Raw genomic sequence first — 23,741 nt, forward strand, 5'->3', positions numbered from 1 at the left:
AGAAAAAACTGTTTACGTATAACATTATTCTCATAGTTTTTTTTGGGAGGGGGAGAGGGGGTGTTCAATCAGTAAGAGGTTAATTACAAATATGAGAAAAATTACATCAAACTAGATAATAAAAATTCTACAACAAACTACAAACAACATGCCAAGCCAAACAATCACCAGAAATAACCCAAATTAGGGAAGAAATAAACTATATACAATCCCATACTATGGAGAGAAATAATCAATTTTTTGTCATTGGCAAGGAGTGACTCCCTGATCTACCAGATAGAATTGTACAAAGCCCAATTGGTTTAACATTATTCTTAAAAGTTTAGAGAGTTTTTTTTACATTCGACATAATAAATCATATAGGGAAGAGAATCAAGTCCTCTAATTTTCTTGACATGCAAAAGAATATAAGGGAAGCCTCAAGCAAAGGATCAAACTCTCTTAACCAACCTCAACATCCCGTCTTGCAGTCGACATTGCTTGCGCACCCCTCCACTTGATCTGATTTGACTGTATTATTATTCAACACAAGCTCTTGTCTTCTATTCACCTCCAAAATATCTCTGATGTGGGTGATGATCATATAATATTGCTTAAACAGATGCAGCATCACTATCCAAACTAATAAGAAACCAGCATGAAGATGGTTATTTTTGATATACTTTTTACATGACTAAACAAATTTGTATAAATTTAATAATTTTAACTTCTTCCCAAATCAGGCATTTAATGGTTTATCGGCCAAAAACGTTGCTATCACTATGTCTATACATATTATATATTAAAGATATAGTAAGTGTGACCCTCCTGTACTCATGGTCTTAGGCGAGCACTTACCCGGCCTACTCCTCGAGCCAACACTGACTGTCTTTTATTATGATTTTACTAACCTCCGAAATATGTTCAATGTGAGGTGATGTAATATTGCTTAAAGAATGCTGCATCGCTGTACAAACTAATTTGAAGAAGATGGTTGTTTTGGTATACTTTTACATGAATAAACAAATTTGCATAGATCTTATAATTTTAACTTGCCATCCAAATCAGACATTTAATGGTTACCAATAACGTAACTACCATGATATGGGGAATTAGCTGCCAATGCCATCATGTTATTCTTATTGTTTGACTACTGTAGCAGAGTGTTTCTCATATAGGGTGATGCATATATCTGTCCAATTAATTAAACAAATGCTGTGCATCATTTCCATCATCAAGCTCATCAATAAACAAGTCAATTAATGATTTGAGGTTGAAATGTGCACTGTAGATGTGCAACAAAGTATGAAGGCTTTGGCTTCACCTATTTATTTGACACAAAAAAGCGGCCATTCTTACAATGTGCACTCTTTACGGGTGCATATCATAGATTTTCCCTTTTGTTTATAAAGAGGTTGTGTGGCTAGCTTGGATACCAGGGGCAGGAGAACTTTGTATTTTGAGTCTTGCACCTCAGACTCAGTGTGGAAAGGTAGTAAACAAACCTTTGATATGTAGAGTTTTAATAAGTGAATGAATTTAAATGTTTCACTGCAAAACACCACATTATTATGACTATATGAAAATTCAACTTCTTTATACTATCTATTTTTTTAACTAAAACTCACACTGCTTGGTGAGTTGTAACGTTTATGGGGCTTCTGATACCAGTTTATATTTCACTCAATCCTTCATTTTATTGCAGTTAACTAATATTTGCCAACTCTAGTTTTTGTGACTGAGGGTTTAACTTACGAATGCAAATTGCAAGAATTGAGCTATAACAACATGTTAAATTATCACCATTCCCAAAAGCTTAAGATGTCAGGACTAAAGCTAAACAATTGATATTAAGCCTATCCATCAGAACTGCCAGCCACTTCCCTTGTATTGTAAGTTTCTCGAGTTTCCAAAGTGGCTATAAAGTTGGATTGTTTTCTTTTTTAATTACTCAGGTTTGTTTGGGAATGATATGAATCTTTTGAATTTCCATGATCTTCTATAATTGTTTATCCCTATCATGATGGTCCTATGTAGCTCATCTCCATCCAATCCAATCCAGTCAAATCCAATGTATTTCCTCTTTTGTTTCTTGCATCTGCTTGTTTCATTCATTAAAAGTTTTTTTGTGTGGCTTTTAATGACAAAGCTAGCTACTACCTTTGTGGGATATCTGTGCAGGCTGTGAGGAATAAATTTGAAGCAGCACCCTGAATTTCAAGTTAAATTTCTTGCTCCATTCATCTTCTATTTACTTCAGATTATTTGAATTTGAAGAAAAATAACCATACTAAAATCAAGGAGTAACTCTGTTTCATTAATGTTTTTTTCATTTCAATGAACTCAAGAAGCATTCTTGGCTGAAGTACTCATTCATATTCAGATATCTTTAGAATTCAGTTTCTTCTTTCTTAGTAATCTTTCAAAGCTCTACAGTTTTAAAGCTATGTTTGAATCATGAATTTAAGTGGGTTTTGTGGAGGGAAATGAAAAGTGAATGAAATATAATAAGCTAACAAAATTTCTATCTTCTCCCCCCCCCCCCCCCAAACTTTTCTCTTCTCTTTTCCTTTCTTTTCACAAATCCCCCGCCGAATCCATGATCCAAACATAGCTTAAAAGTAGGTTGTTGATTCAGATAGCCACTTTTCTTTCACAGCTGTGATTCAAGATATCCAAGGTAGTGACAGCTACCAGTTGGAGAACAAGTACACAAGTCGTCAACAACATGACCATGAGAGTGGCTTCAATGAAAATACAAATACAGTGAAGACCTCAGCATCGGCACAACATTCACCACCAGGGATGGAGAGAGAGAAAACCACGAAAAATTCTAGTGGCAGTATACAAGATTTAGACAAGATCCAAAAGGAAAAGGAAGTCACCAATACTGTTCCATTATACGAGCTGTTCTCCTTTGCGGACTTCACTGACTATGTATTAATGCTTGTGGGAACAATGGCTGCTATTGGAAATGGCATCTGCATGCCTCTTACGTCTGTGCTATTGGGAGAGTTAATTGATTCCTTCGGACAAACTGTGAACACCAAACAAGTGGTCCATCAAGTTTCCAAGGTAACACATAGCTTAAAACAAAATCGTTGCTAATTTTTTGGAACTCTAGTCAATCAAGTTTATGTGTTTGGCTTGCTGCTAACATATAAACCTATCTTCAGGTATCTCTCAAGTATGTTTACTTGGCCCTGGGGTCGGGTTTTGCATCATTTTTCCGTAAGTGCTTTGGATTTTGTGCCAACGTCTAATCTAGTATATCATAATTACATAGTGTATATAGCTGTTTAAACCAAACCAAGAGAAACTGAGAAACTTATATTTGTTATGGAAAGAGGTGGCATGTTGGATGGTCACAGGGGAAAGGCAATCTGCGCGTATTAGAAGTTTATACTTGAGAACTATATTGAGACAAGAAATTGGATATTTTGACAAGGAAACTACCATTGGAGAAATCATTAGTAGGATGTCAGGGGATACCTTTCTCATTCAGGATGCCATGGGTGAAAAGGTTTGCTTAAGACACCGAAGACCAAAATTATTAGCATTAATCTATTATTACAAAAATCGAAATGATACTCTTCTCCTCTCCTTACATGTATTTGCTACAGGTTGGAAAGTTCATACAGCTGGTAGCTTCATTCTTGGGAGGCTTTGTACTAGCCTTGATCAAGGGATGGCTTCTCACCCTTGTCTTGCTATCTTCAGTTCCACCTATTATCATCTCTACTGGCATCATGATGATTATTAGAGCAAAGATGACATCCCGTGGACAAATAGCATATTCTTTAGCAGGAACTGTGGCTGAACAGACAATTGGCTCAATTAGAACTGTAAGTAGAGTTGCTTGAGAAGAATCTAGCATCCCCCCCCCCCCCCCCCCCCCCCGCTTCTCTCTCTCTCTCTCTCTCATTATGGAATGGATAAACTTCCCCATTCAGGTTGCATCATTTACAGGGGAGAGGCAAGCTATAAATAAATACAAGAAGTCTCTTCTTAAAGCTTACAAATCTGGTGTGCAAGCGGGCTTGGCTCTTGGTTTGGGTACTGGTGTATTTATGTTTCTTTGGTGCAGCAGTTATGCTTTGGCAGTTTGGTATGGTGCTAAAATGATAATAGACAAGGGCTATACAGGAGGACGAGTAATGATTGTCATTTCTGCTGTGTTGACTGGTTCTTTGTGAGTCGCCCCCGCCCCTCCTTTTTTTTTTTTTTAATTCTCTCTTTTTTCCTTCGCTCTTTTTTTTTTCCCTTGTCACTCACCAATGTGATCTGTTGTGCTTGGAAAATTGATCTTTTGTCATATATTTATGCATCCATTGCATGAATGTGACATTGATTCTTGGAGAAAGATTACAATACTTGCATACCATTTCGATTTTTGCAGTTCTGCGGGGCATGTATCACCCTGCCTCAGTGCATTTGCCTCTGGACAAGCTGCAGCTTTCAAAATGATTGAGACCATTAATAGGAAGTCAGAGATAGATCCTTACGACACCAATGGACAGAAATTGGATGATATCTGTGGGGATATTGAGTTAAGGGATGTCTATTTTAGTTATCCGGCAAGACAAAATGAGCTTATTTTCAGTGGATTCTCTCTCTCAATACCAAGGGGAACAACTGTTGCTTTGGTTGGACAAAGTGGAAGTGGAAAGTCAACAGTCATCAACTTGATTGAAAGGTTTTATGATCCTCAAGCTGGTGAAGTTCTTATAGATGGTATCAATGTTAAGGAGTTTCAGCTTAGATGGATCAGAGGAAAAATTGGTCTCGTTAGCCAGGAACCTGTGTTGTTCACTTCAAGCATTAGAGATAATATAGCATACGGAAAGGATGGAGCAACCATTGAAGAAATTAAAGTTGCTACTGAGCTTGCCAATGCTGCTAAGTTCATTGATAAACTACCCCAGGTCTATAAAAATAAATTCAATCTAGAACATTGAGTTGTAAATTCATGATCCATGAGAAAGGACTTAAATTAAAAATTAGCTCCCCTAAACAGGATTTTTTTTTCACCTTTTTTGGTTATTTGAAAAATAAAATAAAATAAAAAATCTCTTTCACCTTTCTGGCTTTCTGTTTAATGTATTCAGGGACTAGACACAATGGTTGGTGAGCATGGAATTCAAATGTCTGGGGGTCAGAAGCAGAGAATTGCTATAGCAAGAGCTATTTTGAAAGACCCCAGGATTCTACTTCTTGATGAAGCTACAAGTGCTCTTGATGCCGAATCTGAAAAGATTGTGCAAGAGGCATTGGAAAGGGTTATGATCAACCGAACAACCATCATTGTAGCCCATCGCTTAGGGACAGTGAAGAATGCAGACATGATTGCTGTAATTCATCGAGGAAAAGTTGTTGAAAAAGGTTTTTTTTCTTTCTTCCTGGTATTATCTTAATAGTTGCAGCACTACAGGTGCCTGGCCTTTGTAACCTTGTTACATGTGCTAATGGTAATCCCTTTTAACTCATCAGGTTTGCACTCTGAGTTAGTACAGGATCCAGAAGGAGCATTTTGCCAGCTTTCACGCTTGCAAGAACTTAGCAAAGACTCAGAACAAAAAAATGCAGATGATTGGGATGGACCAGAAATCATTGTGGATTCTGGAAGACATTCAAGTCAGCAAGTGTCCTTGAGATCCTTAAGTCAAGGTTCATCTGGAATTGGCAACAGTAGCCGCCACTCATTCTCCATTTCATTTGGTGTACCCACTGCAATCAACTTCCTCGAGACAACAACTGCAGAACCCACAACTCCTGCTTCAGCAACATTGCAGGCGGTGGTCCCACAAGTCCCACTTTGCCGGTTGGCCTATCTGAACAAGCCAGAAATCCCAATATTGATTATAGGTTCAGCTGCTGCAGTGATCCATGGTTTAATAATGCCAATTTTTGGACTACTTCTTGCCAGCATAATCAAAATCTTTTACAAGCCACCTCCTGAGCTTCGAAAGGATTCAAAATTCTGGGCATCAATGTTTCTTGTGCTTGGTGTGGCAACTTTATTGGCAACACCGGTAAGAACATACTTTTTTTCTATGGCAGGATGTAGGTTAATAAAACGTATTCGATTAATGTGCTTTGAGAAACTGGTTCACATGGAGACAAACTGGTTTGACGAAGCAGAGCACTCAAGTGGTAAAATCAGTGCAAGGCTTTCTGGGGATGCTACCCTTGTGACAAATTTGGTTGGAGACTCACTTGCTTTGATTGTTCAGAATGCTGCAACAGCAATTGCTGGCTTGGTTATTGCTTTCCAAGCAAACTGGCTACTGGCTCTTATTATTCTAGTCACGGTGCCTCTAATAGGACTTAATGGATACATGCAGGCGAAGTTCTTGAGTGGATTCAGTGCTGATGCAAAGGTTAGCTCCAAACTCTCAACAGTGCAATATTATTATCTACATGTTAAATCCAATTAGACCAACTTGACTAACGACCAAAGCTGTAAATGCACTCCCAGAAATCATTCGAGGATGCAAGTCAGGTTGCTGGTGATGCAGTTGGGAGTATTAGAACAATTGCTTCTTTCTCTGCTGAAGAGAAGGTGATGCAGCTGTACCAAATGAAATGTGAAGGCCCAATGAAGGCAGGAATAAGACAAGGTTTAGTTTGCGGGGCAGGTCTTGGGTTCGCCATTTTCTCACTGTTTTTAGTCTACGCAGCCTGTTTTTATGCTGGAGCTCGACTTGTTGAGGCTGGCAAGATGGACTTTGCTGCAGTTTTTCGAGTAAAGCCTTTTACAATCTCTTGTATCAAGTCAGTTACACATATTATTGTTCCAGATTTGCAACATCGAGTATTTTGTGATACTTGAATAGACAAATTGGTTTTATGGTTCATGGCTTCTCTTTAATTGTTAATCTTGGCTTCTTCATCTTGGTTTGCAGGTTTTCTTTGGTCTCACTATGACAACCTTGAGTATATCGCAATCCGTGGCCCTTGCTCCGGATTTAAGTAGAGCTAAGAGTGCTGCTGCTTCTATCCTTGCTATTCTAGATCAGAAATCAAAAATAGACTCAAGTGATGACTCCGGAACAACATTAGAAAATGTATGGGGAGACATTGAGTTTCAGCATATCAGTTTCAAGTATGCCACTAGACCTAATATTCAAATTTTTAGGGATCTTTGCTTGACCATTTCCTCTAACAAGGTAACTTGTCATAATTGATTTTCATATCCAGTATGTACCTCTCTTAAGTTCCAGATGTTGATAAGTTTTCAAATTTGAATATCAAAAATTGACAATGCAAATTTCATTTTATCAGACTGTTGCCCTGGTTGGAGAAAGTGGATGCGGGAAGTCAACAATAATATCTTTGTTGCAAAGATTTTATGATCCTAATTCGGGTCAGATTACCCTAGATGGAGTTGAAATCAAAAGGCTTAAGTTAAAATGGTTAAGACAACAGATGGGGCTGGTTAGCCAGGAACCTGTCTTATTCAATGAAACCATACGAGCCAACATTTCGTATGGAAAGGCAAGCAGTGCAACGGAGGCAGAAATTATAGCTGCAGCAGAATTGGCAAATGCTCACAAGTTCATTAGTGGTTTACAACAGGTTAAATCCCTACATACCTTCAATCCTAACTAGTTGTTGAACTTCTAGAGATCGCAAACTTAACTTGAAATTGTAAATCTGCACAATGTTATCTGTTTAAACCTATCCATATCCATATCCATATCCATAAATGAGTTTAAATGGGTTAATCTTGTGTACCCATTTAAAATTGAGTTTCAATGAGTTGAAATGGGTACCCATTGTGTTCAGGTAAAAAAGAAGCAAGGAAGCCACCACCAACACCACTAGCAGCACTACCACCCCACCACTACCTCCACCACTAAGGAGCAGCACCACACCACTACATCTTCCTTTATGACCACTACCTCCTCCTCCACCACCACGACGCCACTACCCCACCTCCTCCATCTCCACCACTACCATGACCTCCACCCGACCACCATCAGCACCTCCTCATAAAGTAAACATGTTGATTTGTCCAACCCCTACCCAATTCAACCCAACCTACTTAAATCCATTTATTAAATGGGCAAATTTGGGCTGGATTGTATTAATGCATAACCAGTATTGACTTGCTTGTTTTCTACCTAAACTTAGGTGACATGTGAGTCAACTGAATAATTTGATCTCCAAGATTTTGAATTGCAGGGGTATGACACGGTCGTTGGAGAGCGAGGGATCCAGTTGTCTGGCGGGCAAAAGCAGCGAGTGGCGATTGCCCGTGCTATAGTGAAATCTCCAAGGATATTACTACTGGATGAGGCTACCAGTGCTCTTGATGCTGAGTCTGAGAAGGAGGTTCAAGATGCATTAGATAGAGTTATGGTGGACAGAACCACAGTGGTGGTGGCTCATAGGCTATCCACAATTATAGATGCAGATTTAATAGCTGTGGTTAAAAATGGAGTCATTGCAGAGAAAGGAAAGCATGATACCTTGATGAATATCAATGATGGAATTTATGCCTCTTTGGTAGCCCTACACACAAGTGCTTCATCATAGAAAGCTACTTTTGTATTACTCTGTCCATGTTTTTAAGAAAGAAGTATCCCATTAGTATAAGATGGGCTTAATGACTAAGATCATTCCTATTTTCGCTATTGTGTGCATTTTTCTTTTTAAGTATCATGTGATTGTAATGTGAGTTTTCTTTCAAAACACATGGAAGAAAAGGTTTTTGTATTAGTCTTTAACTTGAAGAACACAGTTCACTGTAAGTTGTTACAACTTAAATTGCTAGCATTCTAGACTAATTTTCATGTACTATTTAAGAACAAACAATTTTTGGAAAAAAACAAGTTTTTGTTTAGAGTTTAACCCCAAAAAAAAAATGAAAATAAAAACAAAAAACAGAAAACAGAAGTGTTACCAAATAAATTTTGGGTTAATTTTACTTCTATCCCTTAAACTATCATAACTTTTCAATTTCATTATTAAACTACCAATTTCATTTATTTTACTACATTAGAGTTTCTAAATTAAGCTAATGTGCTCTAGTTGGAGAGGTTGTCCAAAATCAGTAACCTTTAAAACCTAATTTGATGGGTAAGAAATATAATTTCAAAATTTAAATAATTTAAGCCATAAATCCAAACATTCATTTTTCTTTCTCCTTAGATTGAAATGAGAGAGAATGGGTGTTTTGTTGTAGAGTATAAGTTGTTCAATGGGTTGGGCTTGTCTCCAAACCATTGTGGACTAGACCAGTTCAATTTGGGCAGTGGACTCAGTACAGGCCTTAATGTGATGATTTGATCCGTTAAATTTTTTTGCTTTGGTGTGCAGATTAATATGATTTTTTTTTGGGTGCATGGATGATCTATACATTGAAGCCGATTTTTTTTTTTGCTTTGGTGTGTAGATTAATATAATTTTTTTTTTTTTGGGTGCGTGGATGATCTATACATTGAAGCCGAAAAAATTAACAGATCAAATCATCAAAAGTGAGACTGTAGTATGGCTGCCAGCCTGAACTGGACAGAATTCTTGTTTAATATATAGTGCGAGTAAAATGACATGTATTTGGTTGTAGAATTTAGATTCTCCAAATTGTAAAAATGCCTTGTATTCTTCTGGGAATTGCAGTAGCCATTATAATGATGACCTGTGAGTAGCTCCCACATTGTGATTGATGCATCGATATTATATTACGTATGTACCCGTAGTTATATTCATGTATTTTTATTTATTTTTGCTAGAGTATTTTACAAACTCAAGCATTGTCTGTTCTCTTATTCTATTGCAGTTGGAGCAACTGAATTACCAAGTCAAAATCACAACCGAAAATGATACTGGCAAACATGCAAACCAATAGGGAAACTTCCAACATTGAGTATGCATTGACCTGAAGCATTTAGCCTGTCTGCTAGTGTTTGATATTGATAAGAAACATACAGAAACAAAAGAAACAAAGGATGATTTGGGAATGTAATCAATGACATTGCTGATTATAGATGGAATCAAAGAGAGATAGAGAAAGAGCCAATAATTGGATTAAAATTTTTTAACTTTTTCAAAGGAAAAAGCTGAGAAAATAAAACTTATTATTAGATATTCATTCTTCACCGTTAGAGTTTTGAAATCAGAGTGGCACAGCTATAGGCTACAAATGTTAATTTTGATTGAGAACCAAACTTAATATCAGATATTCAATAAGGGTTAGAGTATTCAAATCAAAAGCCCTAATGTAAATGAAGTTTAGAGTTAGAAACAAACCTGAGCTACAGAAAAGATCTCTTGGAAAGGTTCGATTAGAATGGAAGCAACTAGTTCTTGACGTCGAGAGAGAGAGATTGTGAAGAAGATGTCAACACTGAGAGAACGGTGGCCCTGACTCCGACAGGGCTGGTGGTCTTCGGCAATGGCTGAAGCTTCAGCTATGGCGGAAGAGAAGAGGGAGAAGAGAAGAGCAAGAGCAAGAGAGGGAGGCCAACTGACTTGGGACCCCTTGACTGACCCCTTGACTGACCCCTTGACTGATTTCCTTTGCCCTCTTTTTGGTAACTGGTTACACTGATTTCCTTTGCCCTCTTTCTCTCTGTCTCTCTCTTTTAGTACTAAAAAAGTAGCATACTGGTGATTATGGGGTAGTTGTTATTAATATTTAATTTCTGCGCATTCATTTTGGACCTTAATTTTACTCTTATTCCTGGACTACTAGATTTCCAATGTCCTGTCCCATATCTAAGTATTATCATTTCCATAAGCCATAAGGTGCTGACCATTGTGTATGCACGCTTGTTGGTGTAGGAGGCGTGTTAAAATAACAGTATCAGATATGTGTTGGTGTAGGAGGCGCGTTTAAATAACAGTATCAGATATGGGGTGATGCTATGGTACATTTAGATGTACCATACATCAGTTATGAGGTTATGTGATTTTATAATATAACCAATATCATATAGATCATAACCATTATCATATTAACTCATAACTTTGTTATATTTAGTTATTCATATATACCATATTATCTCATAACTACCTCATAACTAAATTATTTTAATAATTTAATTTTGAATTGGCAACCGGTGTAACCAGTTACCAAAAAGAGGGCAAAGGAAATCAGTCAAGGGGTCAGTCGAGGGGTCCCAAGTCAGTTAGCCTCCCTCTCTTGCTCTTGCTCTTCTCTTCTCCCTCTTCTCTTCCGCCATAGCTGAAGCTTCAGCCATTGCCGAAGACCACCAGCCCCGTCGGAGTCGGGGCCACCGTTCTCTCAGTGTTGACATCTTCTTCACAATCTCTCTCTCTCGACGTCAAGAACTAGTTGCTTCCATTCTAATCGAATCTTTCCAAGAGATCTTTTCTGTAGCTCAGGTTTGTTTCTAACTCTAAACTTCATTTACATTAGGGCTTTTGATTTGAAAATCCTAACCCTTATTGAATATCTGATATTAAGTTTGGTTCTCAATCAAAATTAACATTTGTAGCCTATAGCTGTGCCACTCTGATTTCAAAACTCTAACGGTGAAGAATGAATATCTAATAATAAGTTTTATTTTCTCAGCTTTTTCCTTTGAAAAAGTTAAAAAATTTTAATCCAATTATTGACTCTTTCTCTATCTCTCTTTGATTCCATCTACAATCAGCAATGTCATTGATTACATTCCCAAATTATCCTTTGTTTCTTTTGTTTCTGTATGTTTCTGTGTTTTCTGGGAATTTATTAGCTCTCTGTTTGTTTTTTTGTTTTCTTTTTACATTTTAATCTTTTTAAAAACCAATAAAATTTTATTGGTTTTTAAGCTACAAAATTTATTTATCTGTAAATTGGGTGACACTCATGTCTCTCTTGATTATTATTAAGAGAGAGAGAGAGAGAGAGAGAGAGCAACACGGCAGAGACTTTTTGGGTTTAGTCGGTTTTGAGAGAATCAAATCAATTAGGTCTAGAGACAGAAAATAAAGGTCGACCAATCTTATAGAAAATACAGATTAACAATTTCTTTAATGACAGGTCCCACAGTCTAATTGTATATGATGGCTAAGATTATTTTCTATGATTAGTTAGTTCTGTGTCCTTGGAGAGCTTGCTTGTTAATGGTTATCAATATATTTGTGTGAGTGTGTTTATACACTTTTACATATCAAATGGGGTGAATGAAAGTTGGGTATCATGATGTTTACTAAAAGTTTGACAGTTAAAGGTCTCTTTCATCACATTTATAGAATTAGTTTCATAGTGATGTACGTGTGTCCTAATCTTCATGATTAAAAATTAATTTACTTGGTTTATTGGTATATTTTAAGGTTTGTTTTATAACATTTTCCATTGGTTTTTGTTCACTATTTGATGAGAGATTAATCTATAAAGATGATCCAAAAGAAAGGCTTTCGCAGATTCCATAACGTATAAGAGATTTACAAAAAAAACATCATGAGACCCAAAACCAATCATTTATTTTGAGTAACAGATGCAGATTAAATTTTTGGTGCAATAATATTCGTTTGGTTTATCCGTTTCTTTGTACTACCAACTGAGTATTTGCTATTGAAGCTTGCAATTGATGTAATGCTACAAGTCACTTGGTTATTTGTATGACTCTTAATATAGGTGCTATTTATTTTGGAATGAGTAATATTTACATTGTTACCTATTAAGTTTTCAGTTAACTAGTGATGTAGCTACCCATACTAAATCTAGTATTTTACACTCTACAGTCACTGACATAGCCTGTGAACACAGTTAATGCTTACTTCTTTGATCTATTTACCTTCTATGTATTCTTTCTCAGATAGTTCACATTGCGACACCAAGTATATTATTTAGCAATATTCTTTTGTGTTAAAGTTGTTTGCAACTGTAATTTTATTGATCTCCTAAAATTTAAGTGTAGCAGCCAGGGTCACAAGATTCTATAATCCATATAAAATTGAATTGCTAGAATCAATAGATCATGACTGGTCAGGTCATCTTTGGTCTTTTTGCCTCTGCATTACATGGATGTTATGACTTCGCATAGTTGTGTATCTCAATGGTTCTGCTAAGTGCTCAATTTAAGCTATTTGGATTGATTAATATTTGACATATGCAATTTTGATTTGCTCGTTACTGTCAAATTATTATATTTTTGTGAGTTGCCTTGTTTTGATGAGGTTTTGGTGTTCCATTGACTGTTGTTGAAGTGGAGCTAGGCTACATGTTGGTCATCCTCTTGGATACACTGCCACAGATATTCTTGCTAGAACTCATGCAGGGTTTTAATGTTTTGCACCTGATGGGATGGGATGCGTTTGGATTAGGATTTATCGATACATATCATCATTTTCAACAAAATAAAGAAAATAAAATAAAAAATCTATACAAATAAAACCAACACTAATTTTAACTGAATAATGTGTAAAAGAAAAATAATATTTGGTTTGGAATTTTCAAAAACAGTTTTTGAGTTTTTAATTTGTATATTGAGACCTTTTACTTGTTGCTTGTTTATTTGCCTGTATTATTTTTGGAGAAACTCAGTTGTCTTCAATCTTCTCTTCCAAACTAACCAGCCCAAGAACTACACTCTGGGGGGAATAAACTTTACCTATACCAATTTACTGGTTAAGAGTGGTGGCCCAGAACTTGCTTGGATGAATTTATATGTTGATGCCACCGTGAACACACCTGTGCTTGAGGCTGCCCAGAACAGATTATCAACCTGATTTGGCCTAGATACGGGAGCTGATGATAACAAAGTTTTGGTCCTTAAAACCTCCACCTTTTCCAAATCATGAAGCTGCCTTCTAAACTGAAACTCCCAATCACCTGCACTTTATTTAATCACTGACATTGAGTTCAAGGACACCCCTTCATCCACAACCAATCTATATAGAATAGGAAACTCTTCTTTTAGGCTCCTGTTAACACACCATCTGTCAGACGAGAATTTTATTCTACGGCCATCCCCAACTCTTATTTGACAATTATCTAAGTAAAACCTCAGTAGGATATTACTTTGGTTTGCAATGGACACAATGTCATTTCACACTCTGGAGAAATTGTTTGTGAAGTCTATATTTGGCATCCAACCACCCACCTCCAATTTGTATTTGCTGCAAACAATTCTTCTACATAGGGCATCTTTCTCTACACCAAATCTCCACCACCATTTAATCAACAAGCATGTGTTAACTTCTTTCATTCTCCTTATCCCCAAACCCCCTTGTACCATACTTTTTGCAACTTCCTTCCATTGAACCAAATGTACATTCTTCTTCAACTCTAAGCCACCCCACAGAAATGTAGCTTGTAGCTTCTCTATTTCTTTAGCAACCCCATTAGGCATTTTAAAAATAGACAAATAATAAGCGGGTAAAGAAGACATTACAGATTTAATTAGCGTAAGCCTCCCAGCTAATGAAGCCAGCCTTCTTTTCCATCCAGCTAATTTGCTCCTAATCTTCTCCAACACAGATCTCCAAGTGGCTTTTCTGCTTGGATTACCCCTAGAGGTAACCCCAGATACTGTAGGGGCAGATTCTTCACTTTGCAATTCAATAATTAAGCAAAATCATCGAAGGAATCCTCTGCTACACCCACTCCACAAACTACACTTTTGTGGTAGTTTATTTTCAGCCCAGACAATACTTCAAAGCATCTTAAAATTCTCTTTAAATTGCTAACTTCCATCACATTAGATTCACAAAAGAGAAGTGAGTCATCTACAAATTGTAAGTGGTTAAGTGCAACATCATTAGATCCAATTTTCACCCCCTTAATTAAATCCTGATTATGAGTCCTTCACAGTAATACACTTAACCCTTCAACTACAATGTTAAATAAGAAGGGGCATAGGGGATCCTTTGTCTTAGGCCCCTTTGTGGACTAAATTCCTCTATTGGAGATCCATTAACAAGCATAGATAACCTTGTAGCAGTTACACATTCCTTCATCCAGTCTACCCATTTTGATCCATAGCCAAAATTTGAAAGCAATGAGAATAGGAAATCCCAATTAACTAAGTCATAGTTGTTCACCAGTTAGCTAGAAAAAGAAAAAAACTAATAGTAAATGAGAAAGACATGTCAACGAAGCAATTATGTAGTCTATTCAAATATATAAATATTTGGGGCCTCTTCAATGTTGGTGGCCTTAGACAAATGTTTTAATGGCCTGTCAATCAAGACATTACTGATTAAACACATTGCATTTGCAGAGTTGACTTTTTTTTTTCCCCCCTAGTCTTGAAGCCGTTACTAATTAAACACATTGCATTTGCAGAGTTTGACTTTTTTTTCTTTTTTTTTTTTTTTCCTATTCTTGATTGACTCTTTTTTTATTCAATTTGTAAATACATTTGAAGGCTTTTTGGACTAAAAGTAGTCTTTGTTCTTCTAACTTTGAATGTACTATTTTGTTTTTCTTAAAAATTATATTAAATAATTGTTGTTGTTTATTGCTTTTTCTACAAGAGCATGAAGATACTTGAAACAGTGTAATACCCAAACCAAACCAAACCAAGCCTTAAACCCCATCAAATGGAGTCAGTTACGAGAATCCTTCTTCTCCACATGGCTCTATCAAAGGCCATTTCGTTAGTCAAATTAAGTAGATTCATATATCTATTTACAATGCTAGCCAACGTTAATCTAAGTCTACCCAGTCCCCTAACACTACCATTTACTGCCACTGCATCGCATCTCTTCACTACTGCCTTTGTTGGTTTCCGTTGAATATGATCAAATCATCTCAATCGATTCTCTCTCAACTTATCTTCTATCAGTGCTACTCCTACCTATTCTCGAATACACTCATTCCTAATTCTATCTTCTCTAGACTTGCCACACATCCACCTTAACATCCTCATCTCAGCAACACTCATCTTATCTATATGTTGTTTATTGGTTGCCCAACATTCCGTCCTATACAACATCGCTGGTTTAATAGCCGTTCTATAGAACTTACCTTTTAGTTTAGTGGGTATTCGTTTATCGCACAGTACCCCAGACGCACTTCTCTACTTAAGTCATCCCGCCTTAATACTATGGGCCACATCCGCATCAATCTCCTCAGTCGTTGTAATAATCGACCCTAAATAACGAAAATGTTCACTCTTAGACAGTTCTTAGTTCTCAATCTTCACTTCTCCTTTGCTTTCATTATTACTGTTACTAAATTTACGCTTCATGCCTATAAAAAATTATTGTTCTTCTGTTTTTGGGGTCTTTGATTTATTTGGATATTCAAGCCCCATCAAAGATGTAAACCTTAATCTACAGTTGAAATCTTATACTACAATGCACTCTAAATGTGATTGTAAACTACTGTTGACTATAATCTCCATTGTCAATTTATGCAATTTAGTTGAATTTGAACTCTTAAACTTAGAATTTAATTTTCTTTCCCTCTTTAGAAGAACCATTAAACTGTAGTTAGACATGTGATTACCTGAGATGGGGCTCCCAACCATATGATCTAGTTAGCCATGCCATTTTCTTGGAATGGTACCTCAAGGTGGAACTTGTAGAGCTCGTGTACAAAGTCAACAAAATCATAAGGATATGTGATGCAAAAGCTTTTTAAAAATTGAGAAATAAACAAAAACCTTCAATGAGCACAGGCTAAGACATAGAAGGTAAGTTAAATTTAGCACACTAACAATGATAAACACAAGCAAATTAATAAAGAAAATAAAAAAAATAAAAAAATCATCTGGCTTGAAATAGAGTGATGATAGGATTACCCCCAACATTCATGACAAATAACACATCTCACCGCACATCAAACTAGCAAATACATCCATCCTAATTTTCCATTAAATAATAAAAAAAATATCAAAATTACTTGATTCCAGAAAAACCTATTTTCATTCAAAGCCCTCAAACTTCAAAGACACTAAGACTGACTATTTACTTCTTCTTTTTCTTTTTTCTTTTTCTTTTTCTTTTTCTTTTTCTTTTTTCTTTTTTCTTTCCCCTTATTCTTTGTTGTTTCTTGCTTTTTCAACAAGAGCATGAAGATACATGAAATAGAGAAATGCCTTTAAAAAATTATTGTTCTTTTGTTTTTGGGGTTTTTGATTTATTGATTCATTCCAAACTAGTATTTATATGGGTTTATGTGTGGTATGTATGGTTATGCTACTACACCCCTTTTGGGACGTGTACCATATGCAAATTATAACATTTGGCCTAATTTCCAAAGGATTTACACTCTAACCTATATCCTGATTAACATGCTATATACTTACTAGAGCTCTATAACCCCTCATGTATAATTGTAATTATTTCATATTTTTCCATCAGTAATGGTGCCCTTTCATATATACTATTTCCCCACCACCTCATTAACTCTTTTACAAATAACAACTTCATTCTGGAATTTGTCAAGTTTTGGCATGTTCTTTTATGTCTTTTAATTCCCCCCCCCCCCCCCCCCCTCCTCTCTTAGTTTTGCATATTGGTTGAAATGCTTGATTCCTTATTTTTGGCAAGTAAAAGGAGAGCCCAATACCACTTACATCTAAAGCTTATATTTCGAGCGATAGAGTACACTACAGCTATTGACGTCTGGTCTGCTGGTTGAGTTGTTGCTGAACTACTTCTCGGACAAGTACATATTTTGTCCTACAAGGTCCTCTAAGCTTCAATATATCTAAATTATATGGTATGCATGTTGGCCAAATTAAAAAGCAAAATCTTTATGATATAACTTGTACAATCACACCCTCATTCATCACAGTTTTTGTATTAAAAAAAACTGAGATTAAAAGTTCAAGGTCACAGTTAAAAATTATGACCTTTAACCAATTTTGTAGTGCTCATATATTAGTATTATGTATTATGAATCTAAAGTATCAATGATAGAATAAATGTAAATAATAAAATCAAATAATAAGAATAGTGTTAATATAAGAGAAGCTCTATTCACAGCCCAAGATTCACTTGTGAGTAGCGGTGGGTTATAGCGGTAAGCAAGGGTCCTGAAAGTCACACCCTTCAACTTCTCCGACCTCAAAAGACCTTTATTGTATATATTAATCGTTTTATATATATTTTGTACACTAACTAGTGTATGCCCGTGCCTAAAGGCAAGGTGTAAATAACGTTTTGTTTGAATAATTTTCATTTATCACTCTCTCTTAAGTTAGGAATATTGAGAATCAAGTATACCTAAAATTTTGTTTCCCCATGACACAAAAAATGAATAGATAGCATGCATTGAGCAAGAGGATCCCTTTTATTATAGACACAACTTCAAAATAAGACAGCTCTCCCGTAAATAGCCTACTATCAATTAAAATAAACAAATAAATAAAAAAGCACACCCGCCAGTGCCCTGCTATAAATTAAAATCAAACAAATAAATAAGCACACCCACCAATGTCCTGCTATCAATTCAAAGCAAATAAATTCAAAAACACATAAGCAAGCATCAATTAAAATGAAACAAATAAATAAAATAGCACACCCGCTAGTGCCCTGCTATTAATTCAAAAAAAAAAAAAAAAAAAAAAAGGCAGTACACCCGCAAGTAATTTATTATCAATTAAAATAAACAAATAAAAAAAAAAGCACACCTGTTAGTGCCCTGCTATTAATTAAAAGCAAATAAATTAAAAAGCAGACCTGCTAATGCAACCGCTAGGGAGGAAGGGATGCAGGAGGTATAGCTTTACTTCTACATTAAGATGGAGAAATTGAGGACCTATGACAAAACATTGAAACAAAATTAGTAAAGAAGAGAATACTTAAGGAAAATAATGATTATGGGGAGAAAATAAAGAATCTATGTACAAAAAATATTATTTTCCACATCTTTTGGCATTAACAAACTGCAAAAGCAATAACGAAGATGAAAGTCTACTACCTTTGTTCAAAGTATCAATAACCATTACATAAATAAACACTTAAACAAATGTACCACAGCCAACCGTTTGGCCACTTCAACAAAAAATTAAATAAAAATATATACAAAAATAAAAAATAAAAAAAATATTTGATTGGATGAACTATTGGATTATTTGATAGATCATAACTCGGTTAATTTTCTAGTAGTTTCCTATGTCAAAGGTGAAGCTGAGTAGCTTCTAAATGGACGGACTGTTGAATTATTTTTTGAAAACTTTGTATCCGACCTATTGAACTATTGGACTACTGGATTTGGATTATTTCTGATCTTGATAGAACCTTTATGTTGTGTTTGGATCATGGATATGAGTAGAGATTTGAAAAGAAACTGGGAAATGGTGGGTGAAATGTCAATGAACTATAATTACATTCGACACACCTTTTGTCTTTCCCTTTCCAAATCCCTGGCTAAGTCCATGATCCAAACATAACATTAAGGAAATATGATGGTTTCAACATCATAGAAAGCAAAGCACATTCACGTAATTTTCTTCTTCTTTTATGCTAGTTTATTATTTTCCAAAAAAATTTAAAATAAAATAAAAATGTGGTAGTGTATTTTCCAAATGATTTGAGCCAGCATCAATCCATATGTCATAGTTACATGAAGCTATATATCATATAGTGAGTAATTATAAATGATAGCAACTAAACTATGGCTTTGGATATAATTCTTGCTTAACATAAATGATTTGTATGTAGAAAAGTTCCTAGAATTTGAATGTTAGGTATAGATTTAACTTGATGTGATATGGACCACACCCTTTATCAATCTCATCCACCCATTTAAAATTCTATACATTTTTCTAAGTATTTTTTCTGGCTTAAAAAGCATAACTTCGTTTCATTCCTAGTAATTTTCTATGTCAAAGAGGTAGATGCATTGCTTTTAATTAGGTTGACTATGTGATTGTTGTTATTGAATTTTCTGATCTTCATAAAGCCTTTTTGGAAATCGAATGTTTTGATTTGAGCATTCCTAGTAATTTTCTATGTCAAAGAGGAAGATGAGTTGCTTTTAATTAGGTTGACTATGTGATTGTTGTTATTGGATTTTCTGATCTTCATAAAGCTTTTTTGGAAATCAGATGTTTTGATTTGAGCATCATAGATATCATATTCTTATAAAATTCCAGAATTTTATTATGAAGATCATTGATGATGCTAATAATGACAGCTAATAAAATTGTTAAATTCTAATATTTTGCAAAATATATTCTGAAACTTTTTTTTGTTGTTATGTATTCAATTTTCTCTTCTCCAGTAATGTGATTTACATTTTATCACTATTCTATAAATTCTTCATCTCTTACTCTTCATTCGGGACAACAGAAAGCCATTGGATTTTTTAATATTATACATTGGGTGTGTTGCGGATGTTGGTATAATAAAGAATATTTTTTTCTAAATTTATATAGAATGTCATTGGTTTTTCCATTCATTATGTGTTACATTTAGTTGAATGTTACGTAGACCCCTACTCAATCTGATGGAATTCCAAACAAATATAAAATTAATATTAAAATAATATGTGGATAGATAATGCAATAACAGCATCCAATCATGAGAAGAATTGTATATCAATCAAATAAAAATCCTCAAATGCAGACGTAAAATATGCAACTATTAATCCAAAAGGGGAATATTACATTCAAACATAACCCAAAAACACCAATATTAGAAGTATAACATAACAAGAAACGAAAAATTATAAACATAAACAAATTTCAACAAATAAATAAGAAATTGCAGTCTCATATCAGTTACATGAGTACAAAATTCAATTAACCACACATCAGATTTCACAAACCCAAGCCAAATTTGAACTATATATCTATATATATGGAATCAAAACAACTACCAAATCAAACAAACATCAAAAACAAAAGCTATTCGTATCATATTTTCCTAAATTTAGAAACCAACCACTCCAAGTGAGGCAGTTTTGAAGAAAGGGAAAAAAGAATCGGGAAAGGAAATAAGGTTAACAAAAGGGAATTTTGGTCTAAGGTTTCATAGAATACGGTTGAAGAAAGGCGAGAGAAACGAGTTGCAAAGAGAGACGTAGTGAGAGTTTCATACCTTTAGGCAAAGTTTTTACATGTAGAAAATAGATATGGAACAATCAATAAAAAAGATGCACTTCGCGGGATGGTCTTCTAGGGCGGACAAGACCGCGGAGTTGTGTCTGAAAACGGGACAGTTTCGGACCAAATAACATGAGGGTTTTGGCAAAACAATGTGAGCCTTTGTGGGGAGGGAGGAAGCATAATCAGTAAAAGGGAAACAAAAAAAAAGTAACCGGTTGAGAAGGTATTCAATTTTTTTAATTAAATTATGGTTCAGATTAATTTATAGATATCTAATAGTTTAAAAGTAAGGTGTACATGACATGTACATTTAATGAGGTGCACAATCCTTAATACTCTGATAATTGAACATAAAGTCATTCAGAGAGAAGACTTTCAAATGTTTATTGGATTTAAATCATATAGGCACATTTGAAATAATTCTTTCCTGAACCTTGATCCAATGTGGATGACCATCATTACACAAACATCCATTTCTCACTTTCCACAGTTCCCAGAAAATTGCTAAAGGTATCTTATATATAACAATTCTTGTGTCTTCTTGGATTTTTAAATAAATCAATTAGTTCCATGAAATAAGTTGGCTCTACAAGAACAAATATTAACCATTCCAAATTGAATTGCATCAACTTCTCTGAATGCATCTTGATGAACTTACATTATCCAATTTTTGTCTGTGAGCTTGTGAACTATAAAACCTTAATGGGTTTATACAGAAACATCAAAATATCCATTTGTTTCTCACTTTCCACAATTCCCAGAAAATTGCTAAAGGTAATACATCCCAAGCTACTTTAATTTTATTTCTCATAGGAAAATCAAGCCACCACAAGAGTAATTGTTAGAAAAATAAACAGATTTCAATAAACAAATAAAAAATTACAGTCTCATATCAGTTACATTACATGAGTACAAAATTCAATTACCCACACATCAGATTTCACACACTCAAGCCAAATTTCAAGTGTATATATATACATATAGAATCAAACAACTACCAAAGCAAACAAACATAAAAACCTAAACCTCTTCAAATCATATTTTCCTAATTTTATAAACCAACGCAGTGAGTTCACAGAGGTGAAAGGGGCAGTTTCGAAGAAGGGGATTTCGGTCTAGGGTTTCATAGAATGGATATGGAGAAAGGGAGAGAAACAAGTTGCAGAGCGAGTGAGAGAGAGAGACAAACCTTGAGGCATGTAGCTAACTAAAACGAGGAGGAAAAGAAAAGGGCAGCGGAATAAACTCACTCTTCGGTGCTTGGCGCGGAGGAGCTCCGGCGAGAACCTGTAGAGATCTTCGTTAACAGCTTTGAGAGCTTTTCTCCGTGGCGGAGGATGCGGCGGCGAAAGCAAAACAGGTCTCGGCGGTGGCAATGGGCAGCGGCGACGACAGAGAGAGAGTAATTTCTGAAAACGTTTGGGCTGAAGAAGGCATCTACGGATTTCTCAAAAAACAATTAAGGAGGAATTTTGATTTTGACAAAATTTGGATGTTTGTTTCAAATTTTTGGACAAAATTATTTGGGTTGGGTTGGGGAAATAATTAATATGGGAATTTTGATTTTGGTAGAATTTGGATGATTGTTTCAAATTTTTGGAATAAAAATATTCATGAATAGAGTTTTATAATAAAATTCAAATTTTTGGAATAAAAATATTCATGAATAGAGTTTTATAATAAAATAAACTATTAATTTATATTTCAATTGTTTTTTTTTTTAATATAAATTTTTCATCTATTTTTATTAAGTAAAATTAATAAAAAAAAAAAGTATTTTACTTATCAATCACAAAATATATAACCATACTAATTAAGTCACAAAAGTTTTAGAAATCACAAATATCGTAATTAAGTCACAAAATTTTGTAATATAAAACACAAAATAAAATACATAATGCCATTACTAATTGACGTAACAAAATTATTTAAAATTATAAAAAATCACAAATATTGTAACTAAGTTCACAAATATTCATCTTTTTTTCTTTTTTTTTTTGCTGTTCAAAAAAAATGTTCCAAAATTTCGTAACAATAACCAAAAATTATGTGACTATCCACTAATTGGTGTAACAAAAACATATAAATTTTTTAAAAATCACAAATGTCATAACCAACTCACAAAATTAATAACATCGAGTACAAAATGCGTAGCTGCATCACTAATTGGCATAATAAAAATAATCAAAAAATTTACAAATTACAAATGTCACAACCAACTCATAAAATTTCATAACATCAATCACAAAATGAATAACAATACAACTAATTGATGTAGCAAAAATATTTAATTTTTTTATAGACCACAAATATCATAATCAGGCAACAAAGTTTCAAAACAATTATCATAAAATGACTAACAAATCACTAAAAATCCTAGAATCACCAACCGAGATCTCTCATGATACTGAGAAAACAAAATGTAATGAAAATTATTAAATAATTTAATCAACGACTTAAAGCCATGAAACAGAAAACGAGAGTTAGAGAAGTTTAACCAGTAAAGCGAGATGAAATGAAATATGAGAAAGAGAGACTGGACGGGCTTATCGCCTGTGAAAATGACATCAAAGGTGGTGTCGTTTCCGATAAGGAACATCAAAAACATCTACAGTGACAATAAGGAACGATAGAAATGCTTGAGGGATAAAAAGGATTGAGATAGCATAACCGTACAACAAAATGCGTAATATTCATTTTTCAATAGTTCTATGATACGTGTACAAATTGATAATAACAAGACCTTTCAAATTATAATTACAGCCAAAGGTTTGTGTATGTATGACATATTAATGTGAAAGA

The 23,741-nt window shown here is 34.8% G+C and overlaps 1 protein-coding gene and 1 long non-coding RNA gene across 2 annotated transcripts; one reads left to right on the forward strand and one right to left on the reverse strand.

Annotated features, from left to right (window-relative positions):
- Nucleotides 1-1,149: 1,149 nt before the first annotated feature.
- On the forward strand, nucleotides 1,150-8,720 carry LOC114287445 (ABC transporter B family member 11). Its single transcript, XM_082873014.1, has 13 exons — nucleotides 1,150-2,200; nucleotides 2,639-3,054; nucleotides 3,156-3,210; nucleotides 3,327-3,502; nucleotides 3,603-3,824; nucleotides 3,933-4,171; nucleotides 4,379-4,904; nucleotides 5,088-5,361; nucleotides 5,470-6,359; nucleotides 6,458-6,724; nucleotides 6,885-7,148; nucleotides 7,264-7,557; nucleotides 8,167-8,720. The coding sequence occupies exons 2-13, from the start codon at nucleotides 2,785-2,787 to the stop codon at nucleotides 8,518-8,520; spliced, it is 3,831 nt and encodes a 1,276-aa protein (XP_082729140.1). The 5' UTR covers nucleotides 1,150-2,200; nucleotides 2,639-2,784; the 3' UTR covers nucleotides 8,521-8,720.
- On the reverse strand, nucleotides 3,522-22,570 carry LOC114287446 (uncharacterized). Its single transcript, XR_014331613.1, has 5 exons — nucleotides 22,190-22,570; nucleotides 13,545-18,646; nucleotides 8,454-8,540; nucleotides 4,362-8,305; nucleotides 3,522-3,795 (listed from the first exon to the last, which is right to left on the reverse strand). It is a non-coding gene; the product is annotated as an uncharacterized LOC114287446 (long non-coding RNA).
- Between the last annotated feature and the right edge of the window lie 1,171 nt (nucleotides 22,571-23,741).

Source organism: Camellia sinensis, chromosome 6 (assembly GCF_055761805.1).
Source record: "Camellia sinensis isolate YWXY chromosome 6, ASM5576180v1, whole genome shotgun sequence".
Lineage (NCBI taxonomy): Eukaryota > Viridiplantae > Streptophyta > Magnoliopsida > Ericales > Theaceae > Camellia > Camellia sinensis.